The 14,809-nt window shown below is 43.4% G+C and overlaps 1 protein-coding gene across 1 annotated transcript in view; it reads right to left on the reverse strand.

Annotated features, from left to right (window-relative positions):
• Positions 1–1,264: 1,264 nt before the first annotated feature.
• Positions 1,265–14,809, reverse strand: part of LOC106609064 (insulin receptor substrate 2-B) — a 35,397-nt gene continuing 21,852 nt past the window's right edge. Inside the window, exon 2 of the mRNA XM_014207442.3 lies at positions 1,265–1,659. Coding sequence (XP_014062917.2) covers positions 1,655–1,659 — 5 coding nt within the window. The 3' untranslated portion in view covers positions 1,265–1,654. The remainder of the gene's footprint in view (positions 1,660–14,809) is intronic.

A 14,809-nucleotide genomic window follows, 5' to 3' on the forward strand; every position in this document is an offset into this window, starting at 1 on the left:
CACATTCACCACTCTCTCAAACGGCTAACTTTACCCTCTTGTGGCACAGGCCGAGGGCCAGCTAGAAGGATGAAGTAAGAAGCTAATGTTAAACGAAGCCTACCTCAACAGGAGCAAATAAATAGGTTAAGATCTCACAATAACTTTGCTTTACAGAGAGTAGGCTACTGAGACAGACAGTGATGTGGCAACTCAGTGTTAAGGTTGAGGCAGGCTGCAATGGAAGCAGAGAAGGAGTGGTTCCCAAACGTGGGTCTGGGCCCCCCTGAGAAAATCTGTACTAATCTTTTAAACAGGTTAAGGAACTTAAAATTTGTTTCAATATGAACGTCTCAACATGGCCATCTTCCCTATAGGCCTAGGCCGACATTACATTCAAATCGAAATGCAAACAATACAGTACACTAAAAAATACATACGTTTTCATTTATATTGGTAGCTGTTTACCCCTGGAGTTTATAGTTTACCCATTTTTTTTTTTTACTACCACATCACTGATATTAATACAGAATCATAATATTCTAATAATTCATGTGCATGTGATAATACGATCTGTGTCCTCCTTTGACGTCTGTTTGTGCAGAGCTTGATTAGTAATGCTATGTAATTTGAGAAGAGAGACATGTAAAAATGTGATTTTATGCAATTCATCATTACAACTGACTCAACAGTCGCTGATGCTATGGGTCAGTTTGAAATCATTCCTCCTATTTCCCCCCTTTCAGGGACATAACATTACAATTGTATAGCTAATATATGTTTGTAGATCGACTGAGGTGAATGAATGAACCTACAGCAGCCAAGGTGATAATGGCAGGGATCGTTTTAGCTCGTTTTTTCTGTTCTACAAATAGCTTTTTTTAAATTGTATAGAAATGCAGTAAATGAGCTTCAACGTCCTCCCCAAAAACCAGACCTCACAAAAACCTTTGTTACGGCCCTGACTGTAGCCTAAAGAGCACAGACAAGTGTGTAATATATATATATATATTATATCCATCCATGAGCCAGACCTGTGCTAATAAGGCCCTTAAGTGGAAATAAAGTACTTGCGTCTTTTATGGAAAATATTGGGACTATCGTTGAGTCCAGTACCATCTTCTGCTAATAGAAAAATACTAAATAAACCATGTTAGAATAACAAATGCACTATGTGGCTTTAAATACATGTAGCAGTTTCTCAGTGAGAAGATGAGTAAACTCTAAGATAAGAGTAATACTTAAGAGTAAACTCTACTGACCAGTCTCAACCCAGTCTAAGAGTTGTATTATTATTTGGCTATCATTATTTTTATTAACTTGCAGTGATACTGTGTTTGAGCGAAGCTCACTTTTTGCGCTGTAGATCAGAAATAAATGTTTTTATATCTAAAGTCCTTCAACGACGAGAGCAGACTCAAAACCAGCCACTGAGGAAACAAAAATCAGGGAGAAAAATTACTAAAATGCGAGCGCCTTCAGTCTTCATCTTCTGCCGTCTTCGTGATGTTGTGGTTCAAAGGGGGCGTGACCTTGTGGGCCAGCCTTGGGGTCGAGGTTGAAGGGTGGTGGCGGAGGGCCAGCCTTGGGGTCGAGGTCAAAGGGTGGTGGAGGGATTTAGTTAGAGGGGTGCACCACAGAAACCCTATCTCAGATCAGATCCCTCCATCCAGCTTCATTCTGTAGAGAGAGAGCGCATCAGTTAACTTCACCAAAACAGTTGGTAAAGAAGCATGTCCCTTCGTGGCCCACACACATTCTGGCAGTGGATTAGGATGAAGTCTCTGGCTGCGCATATCCCCTGTATCTAAAGCGTGTTTGTATATCCCCCTGTGTGCGTGCGTGCGTGCGTGTGTGCGCGCACGCGCGCATGTTAAGGCTGGCCCCAGTTGACCCTGAGCAGGGCTTTGATAGGGGCTTTGTCCTGTTATAACAATGGCTGCTGGGTCACAATACAGATGCTTTGAGAGAGGGCTTCAGCTGTGGAAGGGCTGGAGCGACAGGAATGCTGGCTAACGCTTTCTGTCTGTTGGGGGGGGGGGGGGGGAGAAAGGAGTGGGAGGAGATGGGGACACAGAAAGAGCGAGAGAGAGGAAGGGAAGGAGAGATGGGGAAACAGAGATAGAGAGAGAGATAAGAGGTGGACAAGAGGTCTTTAGGATCTTTTTATGGCAGTTTACTTAGACCATAACAATATGCTCAGGCTCCAACCACTGCTGGACACTACTGTGCAACAGCCTCAACTGACCCCCTTTGGCAATGAGTCAGAAACTCGTCGATACCATTTTTAAGTCGCTGCGTACAGTATGAAGGAAACAAGATGTTGTTTCGCAACTCAGTGCTAACTAGGATTAGAGTAATGACGAAGTCTACATGTTAGCTGTTCCCATTAGACTCCCAGTCATTGCGCAGTTGCTAACTAGTGTTAGCGTAAACGCTAGAGAGCATACTTCCTTTAAAATTGCAAGCAGACATAAAAATGGTATCCACGAGTTCCTGACTCTAGGGAAGTAGATAAAGAGCTTCATTGCCAAAATCCCAAACTACTAAATCTACTTACCTCAACTATGAATTTAATAATTATTTGTATTTAAGCCGGTTAAGAACAAATTATTATTCACAATGACAGCCTACCAAAAAGCAAAATGGGGGCCTGGGATTACAAAATAAAAACTATATATAGGACAAAACACACATCACAACGAGAGACAACATTACTACATAGCAAGGCAGCAACACATGACAACACAGTATGGTAGCAGCACAAAACATGGTATAAACATTATTGGGCACAGACAACAACACAAAGGGCAAGGTAGAGACAACAATACATCACACAAAGCATCCACAACTGTCAGTAAGAGTGTCCATGATTGAGTCTTTGAATGGAGAGATAAAGCTGAGATAAAACTATCCAGTTTGAGTGTTTGTTGCAACTTGTTCCAGTCGCTAGCTGCAGCGAACTGAAAAGACGAATGACCCAGGGATGTGTGTGCTTTGGGGACCTTTAACAGAATGTGACTGGCAGAACGGGTGTCGTATGTGGAGGATGAGGGCTGCAGTAGATCTCTCAGATAGGGGGGAGTGAGGCCTAAGAGGGTTTTATAAATAAGCATCAACCAGTGGGTCTTGCGGCAGGTATACAGAGATGACCAGTTTACAGAGGAGTATAGAGAGCAGTGATGTGTCCTATAAGGTGCATTGGTGGCAAATAACATCTAGCCACTTGAGAGCACCCTTAGCTGCCGATCTATAAATTAAGTCTCCGTAATCTAGCATGGGTAGGATGGTCATCTGAATCAGGGTTAGTTTGGCAACTGGGGTGAAAGAGGAGAGATTACAATAGAGGAAACCAAGTCTAGATTTAACTTTAGCCTGCAGCTTTGATATGTGCTGAGACAAGGACAGTGCACCGTCTAGCCATACTCCCAAGTACTTGTATGCAGTGACTACCTCAAGCTCTAAACCCTCAGAGGTAGTAATCACACCGGTGGGGAGAAGGGCATTCTTCTTACCAAGCATTTTAATGAGGGATATAAGTATTTGACCCCCTCTCAATCAAAGATTTCTGGCTCCCAGGTGTCTTTTATACAGGTAACGAGCTGAGATTAGGAGCACACTCTTAAAGGGAGTGCTCCTAATCTCAGTTTGTTACCTGTATAAAAAGACACCTGGGAGCCAGAAATCTTTCTGATTGAGAGAGGGTCAAATACTTATTTCCCTCATTAAAATGCAAATCAATTTATAACATTTTTGACGTGTTTTTCTGGATTTTGTTGTTGTTGTTGTTGGTTGTTGTTGTGTCTCACTGTTCAAATAAATCTACCATTAAAATTATAGACTGATCATTTCTTTGTCAGTGGGCAAACGTACAAAATCAGTAAGGGATCAAATACTTTTTCCCCCTCACTGTATTTCTCATTTGCCTGAACGAGAGCCAGTAAGCCTGAGTGTGCTGAGCCTTTCACCAAATGCAATACTTGAGGTGGAGTAACTCTGCAAGATCACGGTCGAACCTGTTTTTAATTCTCATTCTTTTCATGGGGACATGTTAACAATACCATTGAAAATATTTTTTTAAAGTCCAAGCGTGCTCGACAGTGGGGATCAAGCGGATTCTATACCATTTTACAAAGGCCAGTTCATGAAGGAAGGCTTGCTCATTAAAACATTTCTTAGCAAGCATCTATGACAAATCCGGACAGGTCGTTTCAATGAGCAGCCATTACGAACGCAGGCTGTAAAACAGTGATCACTAAGGTCATTACAGAAAACACCAGACTGATACCTATCAGGATTATTTGTGAGGATAACGTCAAGGAGAGTAGCCATTTCTGGGTGTTTGGAGTCATACCTTGTGGGATTGGTAATAATCTGAAGAAGATTTAGGGAGTCCCATTGCTTTAGGACTTGGTCAGGTGGTTTAAGCATGTTCCCGTTTAGGTCACCAAGCAGGACAAATTCAGACTTAAGGGGCCAGGAGAGAGCTTAGGGCAGGTAGGGTACGGTGCTGATGGAGGACAACAACCCAGCAACAGTCAACAAAGAGCTATTTGAAAGGTTAAAGCTTAAAACCAGCAAATCAAATTGTTTGGGGAAAGATTTGGTGGAGACAACCGAGCACTGAAAGTGATCCTTCGTAAAAATAGCCCCTCCCCCACATTTGGAAGATCTGTCATGCCGAAAAAGGTTATAACCAGAAAGGTTAACATCAGTATTCAAAACACTCTTTCTTAACCACGTCTCAGTTATGACCAACACATCTGGATTGGAGCTGTGAACCCACACGTTCAATTGATCCATTTTAGGTAATAAGCTTCTTGTGTTAACGTGCAGAAAACCCAGGCTTCTACGAGAGCAGAAATCAGTGACGCAGATAGAGCACAAGTTAGAATTGGGGTTAGCAACAGTAGATGGGCCAGAGTGTACATGCACATTTCCAGAAATCATCAAGGCACGGTATAGGACAGGGAGAGCTCTGCAGTGCTGATTAATGACATCTGCATCAGATAGCGATAAGATCATATTGTACAGCAATTCCATCAGGTGACATGAATACAAAGCCGGCGAAAGGTGGTTAGAATAGGATGGGAGGCCAAAAGTCTGCGTAACCAAAATAGAGAGTCAGAGTCCCGAGTGTGGGAACAAACAGTCTGTCCCACAGTTGGGTAAAGAAAGTTTGCTGACTACAACGTATGCAGCGGTCATGAGGCAAATAGCAAAATGCACAAGAAATACATTTTATTTTTAACGACTTGGGGCTAGCCATCGTGAGTTCAGAGTCACTTGCCCCAACAGTGCGCGAGTACTGGAGGCGAGCAGAAGCTCGAGAGAGAGGGGCGAGTGTGGTGGGGGTACCCGTACCAGACATGGGGGAGACAGGCCAGGGCAGACGGTGAACAGGTCGCCAGGTGGAATCCAAGCAGCAGTGCAGCAGGCAACGGGAGTAGGCGTCACACCCACTTGGGAGAAGCTGTTATTTCTGGAGGCAGATTTATTTTAGAAAATGCCAGTGAATGGTCTTTGAACAGCAGGAGAGGGATTCCTGCCACTTTCTGGGCGCAAAGGCCTCGACACCTTTTACTTCACACCTTAGTGCCAATTGAATTTGTATCTGGTTGGTCCTTGCAAGCCTGGGAGCCTTAACTCAGCATTCAGTCCGCGTAAAATATATAATTGTAATGTACTTTATTTTTCTTCTTGGCTTTCAAAATAACATCAGACCAACCACTACTCACTTAATCAGTTCCAGGTTGGATGGTGTCCTCAGGTCTCTGTTGTTTGCTAGAATTGGGCCCAACGTGAACATCACACCATCATTTGAGACTAATATATGAGAAATCAGCGGACAAATTCAGGTAGGTCCATCCCCGTTTTCTTTCTGGTCAAGTCTGGGTTTGGTTCTGCGGTAAAAGGTAAACTGTCAATCAGCTTACAGGTTAAGTGTCCCTGATTAGTCAATAGCCAAGGATCTCCTGTATACCACCCCTACCTTGTCACAACACAACTGATTGGCTAAAATGCATTAAGAAGGAAAGAAATTCTGTTCCATCGAAATGCATTACAGGTGACTACCTCATGAAGCTGGTTGAGAGAATGCCAAGAGTGTGCAAAACTGTCATCAAGGCAAAGGGTGGCTACTTTGAAGAATCTCAAATATATTTTGATCGGTTTAACACTTTTATGGTTACTACATGATTCCATGTGTGTTATTTCATAGTTTATGTCTTCACTATTATTCGACAATGTAGAAAATAGTAAAAAGAAAAACCCTTGAATGAGTAGCTGTGTCCAAACTTTTAACTGGTACTGAGCGCACACACACACACCCTAATGTTAGCCCCGTCACTAAAGGTTCTTAGAAGGTCAAATGGCCACCAACGCTACTGTCCCAGGATAAGCAGAGAAGACCGACTGCTGGACTGAAAAGGAAGGAGAAAGAGTGCGAAAGAGGGAGCGAGATTGACCTGAGAAGACTGCTGACGCCGGAAAGAGGAGGAAGGGAAGGAATTAACCTAGCTGCATTGGAGACTAATTAATCCCACTTGAAAACCAATTAGATTACTCGGCTTCACCACCCTTCCTTCTCTTCCTCCCACTCCGTTTGCTCCTCTTTCTCCCCCTCTTCTTCCGACCATCTCTAGTTTAGGGACTTTGGGTCAGTTCCATCCAACGGGTCAAGTCCAATAGATAAATGCCATAATTAAATGGTGGGAGTCGAAATAGGCTTAGTGGTAATGCCATTCACCCATGTCAACACGGTCTCTCACACATTTGTATTATTTATTTCACCTTTACTTAACCAGGTAGGCTAGTTGAGAACAAGTTCTCATTTGCAACTGCGACCTGGCCAAGATAAAGCATAGCAATTCGACACATACAACAGAGTTACACATGGAATAAACAAAACATACAGTAGAACAAAAGAAAACTAAAAGTCTACATACAGTGAGTGCAAATGAGGTAAGTTAAGGCAATAAATAGGCCATGGTGGCAAAGTAATTACAATATAGCAATTAAACACTGGAATGGTAGATGTGCAGAAGATGAATGTGCAAGTAGAGATACTGGGGAGCAAAGGAGCAAGATAAATAAATACAGTATGGGGATGAGGTAGGTAGGTAGGTAGATAGATGGGCAATGTACAGGTGCAGTGATCTGTGAGCTGCTCTGACAGCTGGTGCTTAAAGCTAGTGAGGGAGATATGAGTCTCCAGCTTCAGAGATTTTTGCAGTTCGTTCCAGTCATTGGCAGCAGAGAACTGGAAGGAAAGACGACCAAAGGAGGAATTGGCTTTTGGGGTGACCAGTGAGATATACCTGCTTGAGCGCGTGCTACGAGTGGGTGTTGCTATGGTGACCAGTGAACTGAGATAAGGCGGGGCTTTACCTAGCAGAGACTTGTAGATAACCTGTAGCCAGTGGGATTGGCGACGAGTATGAAGCGAGGGCCAACCAACGAGAGCATACAGGTCGCAATGGTGGGTAGTGTATGGGGCTTTGGTGACAAAACGGATGGCACTGTGAGACTGCATCCAGTTTGCTGAGTAGAGTGCTGGAGGCTATTTTATAGATGACATCACCGAAGTCAAGGATCAGTAGGATGGTCAGTTTTACAAGGGTGTGTTTGGCAGCATGAGTGAAGGATGCTTTATTGCGATATAGGAAGCCGATTCTAGATGTCATTTTGGATTGGAGATGTTTGATGTGAGTCTGGAAGGAGAGTTTACAGTCTAACCAGACACCTAGGTATTTGTAGTTGTCCACGTATTCTAAGTCAGAGCCGTCCAGAGTAGTGATGCTGGACGGGCGAGCAGGTGCAGGAAGTGATCGATTGAATAGCATGCATTTAGTTTTACTTGCGTTTAAGAGCAGTTGGAGGCCACGGAAGGAGAGTTGTACGGCATTGAAGCTCGTCTGGAGGTTAACACCGTGTCCAAAGAGGGGCCAGTTTTGAGTTACATAGTACAGGTAAAAACAAACGTGTACTGTTATGTCTAGTCGGAGCGACCAGGCTGCCCATGTGGCCTCTCAACACTCAGTACCTTGCCTCCCCCTCATCTCCTCTGAAATGGGGAGTGTAATCCTTCCACTTGGCCTAAGGATCTCTGTGTGTGTGTGTGTGTGGCCTAAAAAGGTCCGTCAGTCCATCCCAGACACACCCATGACAAGTTGGTCATGGCCAAATGTCAGGTGATAGATAATGGGTGAGGGGTGGCGCACACACAAACTACAGTAAGAAAAACTTGAGTGATGCAACACACAAGAACGATTTAACGTAAATAACAATACTATATTCTACTGGCTGACAAGGAATAACCTTCCAAGCCAGACCATTATGTAGAGTTAGAACGGAATTCGGAATTATTTACAATTCTGTAATGGAACCCATAGAGGAACTGTGTCTCTCCCGGAAACAGAACATAACAGTAACTATCCCATTGTCACCTTTAGATCTGGGGTTTAGTTTATTAGGATCCCCATTAGCTATTACACGTGGAGCAGCTACTCTTCCTGGGGTCCACATAAAACGTACAAATACAAAGTACAGAACAGTTAAACAAGAAAAACAAGATATTACATAAAAATTCTAAATAAAAATAAGAGGGCTGAGGTCTTGAAAGGGTAGAGGTGCTAAGGGGTAGGGATGGGCATAGGGCCTCCCGAGTGGCGCAGCGGTCCAAGACACGGCATCGCAGTGCTAGAGGAGTTACTACAGATCCGGGTTCGAACCCGGGCTGTGTTGCAGCCAGCCGCGACCGGGAGACCCATGTGGCGGCGCACAATTGGCCCAGCGTCATCCGGATTAGGGGAGGGTTTGGCCAGCTGGGATGTACTTGTCCCATCGCATTCTAGCAACTCCTTGTGGTGGCCGGGTCGATGCACGCTGACTTTGGTCGCCAGCTGTACGGTGTTTCCTCTGACACATTGGTGCGTCTGGCTTCCAGGTTAAGTGAGCAGTGTGGCTTGGCAGGGTCGTGTTTCGGAGGACGCATGGTTCTCGACCGTCGACTCTCCCGAGTTTGAACGGGAGTTGCAGCGATGGGACAAGACTAACTACCAGTTGGATATCACGAAATTGAGGAGAAAAAAGGGGTAAAAAGCACGAGTAATCGAGTACTCAAACGGATGTCAAAACTAACACGTAAAAAAAAAATACTGTAGAACTATTTGGTGGAATGCGCTTTATGGCTGCCTGAAAGGGCAAGTCCAATTTGGTCCCGAAAACAACTGACATTTTGTCTTGAAGACATTGTTCATTTGCTTTGACTTTAGTGTTCCATTTGTACATGTGCATTTGCGGAGCAAAACAAAAAAAATGTATAAAGCCAAGCGTCACAGTTTTTTTCCCTTAATTCCCATTCTCCTCCATGTCTCACTCAATTGTGTTCTGACAACTCCCTCTACACATGTGCCGAGTGCGCACACAAGCTCCCGTTAGGCCTACAGAAATATATGCCTATAAAAATGTTTCTAACTGATGGGATACAATAGCAAAATTTCTTGCCAAATGACTAGTTTTATCACCAATTCAAAATGGACTGGCTGATTGAAATGGGGAAATGTGTGTGTTCCAACAACGAGCTGCAGTTTTGTAATAATTGCGTCCGTCTATTTTCCGCTAAAGCTACTTTGAACTGCTAGTGCCATTTAGAATTGGTTAGCCTAGGCCAGCGCTATTCAACTGGTGGCCCGCGGGCCAGATCGAGCCCATTTATGAATTTAGAATGGCCCTTCGATAAATTCTCAACCGCAAAAATCCGATGTTTAGTGCCAAAAGGAGATCCTGTAGTCCCGCCCATTAAGTACTGCTAATCAATATCACCCAACATACCAGTTACAGCCAATCACAGCTTTTAACAGGGGTAGGGTCTGTTTGCCCAACTATTGGCTTTTCCGCCACAAATGATATCACTACACTGCCTGATACACTCGGCCTCCCGAGTGGCGCAGCTGTCTAAGGCACTGCATCTCAGTGCATGAGGTGTCACTGCAGTCCCTGGTTCGATTCCAGGCTGTATCACAACAGGCCGTGATTGGGAATCCCATAGGGCGGCGCACAATTGGCTACATCGTCCGGGTTTGGCCGGTGTAGGCCGTCATTGTAAATAAGGATTTGTTCTTAACCTCTTACGCTACTTAAGGATAGGGGGCAGTATTGACAATTTCGGAAAAAATATGTGCCCATATTAAACTGCCTCCTACTCAAACTCAGAAGCTAGGATATGCATATTATTAGTAGATTTTGATAGAAAACACTGAAGGTTCAAAAACCGTTTGAATGGTGTCTTGAGTATAACAGAACTCATATGACAAGCAAAAACCTGGAGAGAAATCCTACCAGGAAGAGGAAATCTGGATGCATGGGCTCTCTTCAAGTCGTTTCCTATTGAATACACAGTGACGTAGTCATAATTGTGCACTTCCTACGGCTTCCACTAGATGTCAACAGTCTTTACAAAGTTGTTTGAAGCGTCTACGATGAACAGAGACCGAATGAGAAGGAGGGGAACTTGTTGAGGCAGGGAATGACATCATTTCTTGGCGCACGTTCATGAGGATGGATCCTCCCGTTCCAAAACCTTTTTCAAGACACAGGAACCGTCCGGTTGAAATATTACTGAATCTTCACGTTCTGAAGGCCCTAAAGATTGATGTTTTACAACGTTTGAACGAACATAAATACAACTTTTTTTATTTGAGTTATTTGGACATAAATTATGGACTTTATCGAACAAAACAACATTTGTTGTGGACCGGGGATTCCTGGAAGTGCCTTCTGATGAAGATCAAAGGTAAGGGAATATTTCTAATGCAAATTATGATTTTAGATGACTCCAAGATGGCGGCTATCTGTATAGCCTAGTGTATTTTTCTGAGCTCAGTACTCAGATTATTGCAGAGTGCTTTCCTCGTGAAGCTTTTTTGAAATCTTTCATAGCGTTTGCATAAAGGAGATGTTCATCTATAATTCTTTGAACAACAGTTTAATTTTGTATCAACGTTTATGACAAGTATTTTTGTAAATTGTGGCCCTGATTCACCGGCAGTATTTGAGGGAAAATATTTTCTGAACGTCACGCGCAGATGTAAAATGCTATTATTAAATATAAATATGAACTTTATCGAACAACAAATGCATGTATTGTGTAACATGATGTCCTAGGAGTGTCATCTGGTGAAGATCGTCAAAGGTTAGTGCTGCATTTAACTGTGTTTTGGGTATTTGTGATGCATGCTAGTTGCTTGGAAAATGGCTGTGGTTATTTTTGTCGATGTACTCTCCTAACAGAATCTACTGTTTTGCTTTCGCTGTAAAGCCTTTTTGAAATCGGACAACGTGGTTCGATTCAGGAGAAGTGCATCTATAAAATGGTGTAAAATAGTCCTATGTTTGAGAAATAGAAATTATTAGATTTGGTTTTGAATATGGCGCTCTGATTTTTCACTGGCTAATGGGATCCGAGCGGCAAGAGGTTTTAACTGACTTGCCTTGTTAAACAAAGGTTACATTTATAAAAATACAAAATAAATATATAATAATAACCACAGTGTGCTTCTAGGGTACTAATCAGGATACTAGATTTCCCTTGGTAAAAAAGAAAACAAAGCACACAAAAATAACTATTGTCCTTTAAAGCCTACTTTTTAAAAATATTGTGTGATATATCTTGCAAAATAAACAAAATGTGACTCTGGGCAACAACATAAGGCAGTTTTTTTCCCAACATTAGGACTGTTTTCCTCAAGAAATTCAGTCCACTTCATGATTTGTTTCCTTTGCTTCCTTTTCTTCCTAGTATTGCAATACTGGTATCGTGACAACACCATCCTAGAAAGTACACACACACACACACACACACACACACACACAGGAAAATGTGGCGCCGGACATCTGACCAGCGTAAATAGTCCGGGTGGGTTAGGGTTAGGTGGAGGGTTTGAGGTGGAGGGTCTGTCATGGTCTGGGGCGGTGTGTCACAGCATCATCGGACTGAGCTTGTCGTCATTGCAGGCAATCTCAACGCTGTGCGTTACAGGGAAGACATCCTCCTCCCTCATGTGGTACCCTTCCTGCAGGCTCATCCTGACATGACCCTCCAGCATGACAATGCCACCAGCCATACTGCTCGTTCTGTGCGTGATTTCCTGCAAGACAGGAATGTCAGTGTTCTGCCATGGCCAGCAAAAAGCCCGGATCTCAATCCCATTGAGCATGTCTGGGACCTGTTGGATCGGAGGGTGAGGGCTAGGGCCATTCCCCCCAGAAATGTCCGGGAACTTGCAGGTGCCTTGGTGGAAGAGTGGGGTAACATCTCACAGCAAGAACAGCCAAATCGGGTGCAGTCCATGAGGAGGAGATCCACTGCAGTACTGACTGTTACTTTTGACCCCCCATTTGTTCAGGGACACATTATTCAATTTATGTTAGTCACATGTTTGTGGAACTTGTTCAGTTTGTGTCTCAGTTGATATATCTTGTTATGTTCATAGAAATATTTACATGTTAAGTTTGCTGAATTAAACGCAGTTGACAGGGCGAGGACGTTTCTTATTTTGCTGAGTTTAGGTCCTGGATGGGAGGAAGCTTGGCCCCAGTGATTCATTAGCCCGTATGCACTACCCTCTTTAGCGCCTTACAGTCGGATGCCGAGCAGTTGCCATACCAGGCGGTGATGCAACCGGTCAGGATGCTCTCGATAGCGCAGCTGTAGAACGTTTTGATGCTCTGGGGACCCATGCTAAATATTTTCAGTCTCCCGAGGGGAAAAAGGTGTTGTCGTGCCCTCTTCACGACTGTCTTGGTGTATTTGGACCATGATAGCTTGTTGGTGATGTGAACACCAAGGAACTTAAACTCTCGACACACTCCACTACAGCCCCATCGATGTTAATGGGGGCCTGTTCGGCCCTCCTTTTCCTGTAGTTTATGATCATCTCCTTTGTCTTGCTCACATTGAGGGAGAGGTTGTTGTCCTGGCACCACACGGCCAGGTCTCGGACCTCCTCCCTATAGGCTGTCTCGTCGTTGATCAGGCCTACCACTGTTGTGTCGTCAGCAAACTTAATGAAGGTGTTGGAGTCATGCTTGGTCACGCAGTTGTTGGTGAACAGGATGTACAGCAGGGGACTAAGCATGCACCCGAGGGGCCCCCGTGTTGAGGATCAGCATGCCAGATGTGTTGTTGCCTACCCATGCCACCTGGGGACAGTCCGTCAGGAAGTCCAGGATCCAGTTGCAGAGGGAGGTGTTTAGTTCCAAGGTCCTTAGCTTAGTGGGCACTATGGTGTTGAACGCTGAGCTGTAGTCAATGAACAGCATTCTCACATAGGTGTTCCTTTTGTCCACGTGGGAAAGGGCAGTGTGGAATGCCATTGAGATTGCATACTCTGTTACAAGACAAGTGACCGCAAATTCACTAGCCTACGTCAATCTACTATCCACCATAGTAGAAAGGTTAATTTTCCTCATCTATGGCCATAACATTGGCTCAAATTACATCCATTAGACTTGATTAATTATAGCTAAATCAATTAATGTATTAAATGAATAGTTAAGTTCCAAAACAACAAAAACACTAATTTCTGAAGCTTATACTTTGTATTTTACACAGCATACTATGATTCCCAGAGTGCATTTCAACTCCCAGGGTGCAATGCTTCACCCAGGGCTGCCAGCTGGCTACTGCTAACAAGTCCATACAAACAAAGTAACTTTAGTTGAAATATATTGCTGTTATTTCTAAGTTAGGAGTACATTTCACATTGCAACCTGAAAGTAATGTCATTGTCACTCAAATCATTTGAATTTAGTTGCTAGTAGAATAACGTTATAATGCAAATCTGTGTAAATTAGTTTTTAAATATAATTTTGCAACTATACCTCCCTTGCACTACACTGTTTTGGAACACCTTTTTCATAGTTGTTTTGGTGGGCTGGCCCTCATCTGCTCTGTAAGCAAAGCACTCCCATAGTTCGCTTCTGGAGCCAGTTTTGAGTTTTGTGGAGGCATGATGTTTTTGTTAGAAGAAGCCATGCTGTCAGAATTCTCTACCCTCCTGCTTTCTTCTCAAAAGTGGCTTGCTTTGTGTGAACTGCATGCGCAAGTAGCCTGGCTCGCTTTCTAGTGCCCCCTTGAGGAGATTCAGACAAATTACTAGACATCCTCTGTACGACGTGAGACAAATTTGACAGAAGTACCAAAAGTAACAAATTCCAGTAAAGAACTGTTTCATGTTCTAGTATCAAAAAAGACCTGAAGTTCCAGTATACCGTGCAGCAATACTAGGGACACTGAACAATTAAATTATAGTGAACAAATAGGTGCGCAGTGAGCACACTACGAGCTTAAGAACAGCATTAGCCAACTTCTACTGTCCTATGGTCATACAAACAGCACTAAGCTTTGGCGTTGAAGGGGATTTTTACACTCAAGGCACATGATTATTCAACCAAATTTGTATTAGTCACCTCACATCCTCCTAAGTGGACAGGAGGGAACGTTTACTCTCCAGCAAGGCCTATTAGTCAGTCATTTAACGTCCCAGAGAAAACAATTAGCACAGCAAGGGCTAAATGTTGGCCAAAAGACGGCAATTACAGCTGATAAATGAAAAGCCTGCCAAATTGACCGGCCTAATATTTTAGTAAAATAACGCTTTTTAATGAATTGATTGAAATAGCAGTCATTATAAATACTTTTGACAGTCATGTTAATCAGTATATTAGGTTCATTTGCATAATTTTGTGGAATTAAATTGCCGTCTGTATTTATGTTAGTTACTGGATAAATAACCATTATCACACACGCACAGCATCCTGGTTTCTG

Source organism: Salmo salar, chromosome 07, assembly GCF_965601325.2.
Source record: "Salmo salar chromosome 07, fSalSal1, whole genome shotgun sequence".
Lineage (NCBI taxonomy): Eukaryota > Metazoa > Chordata > Actinopteri > Salmoniformes > Salmonidae > Salmo > Salmo salar.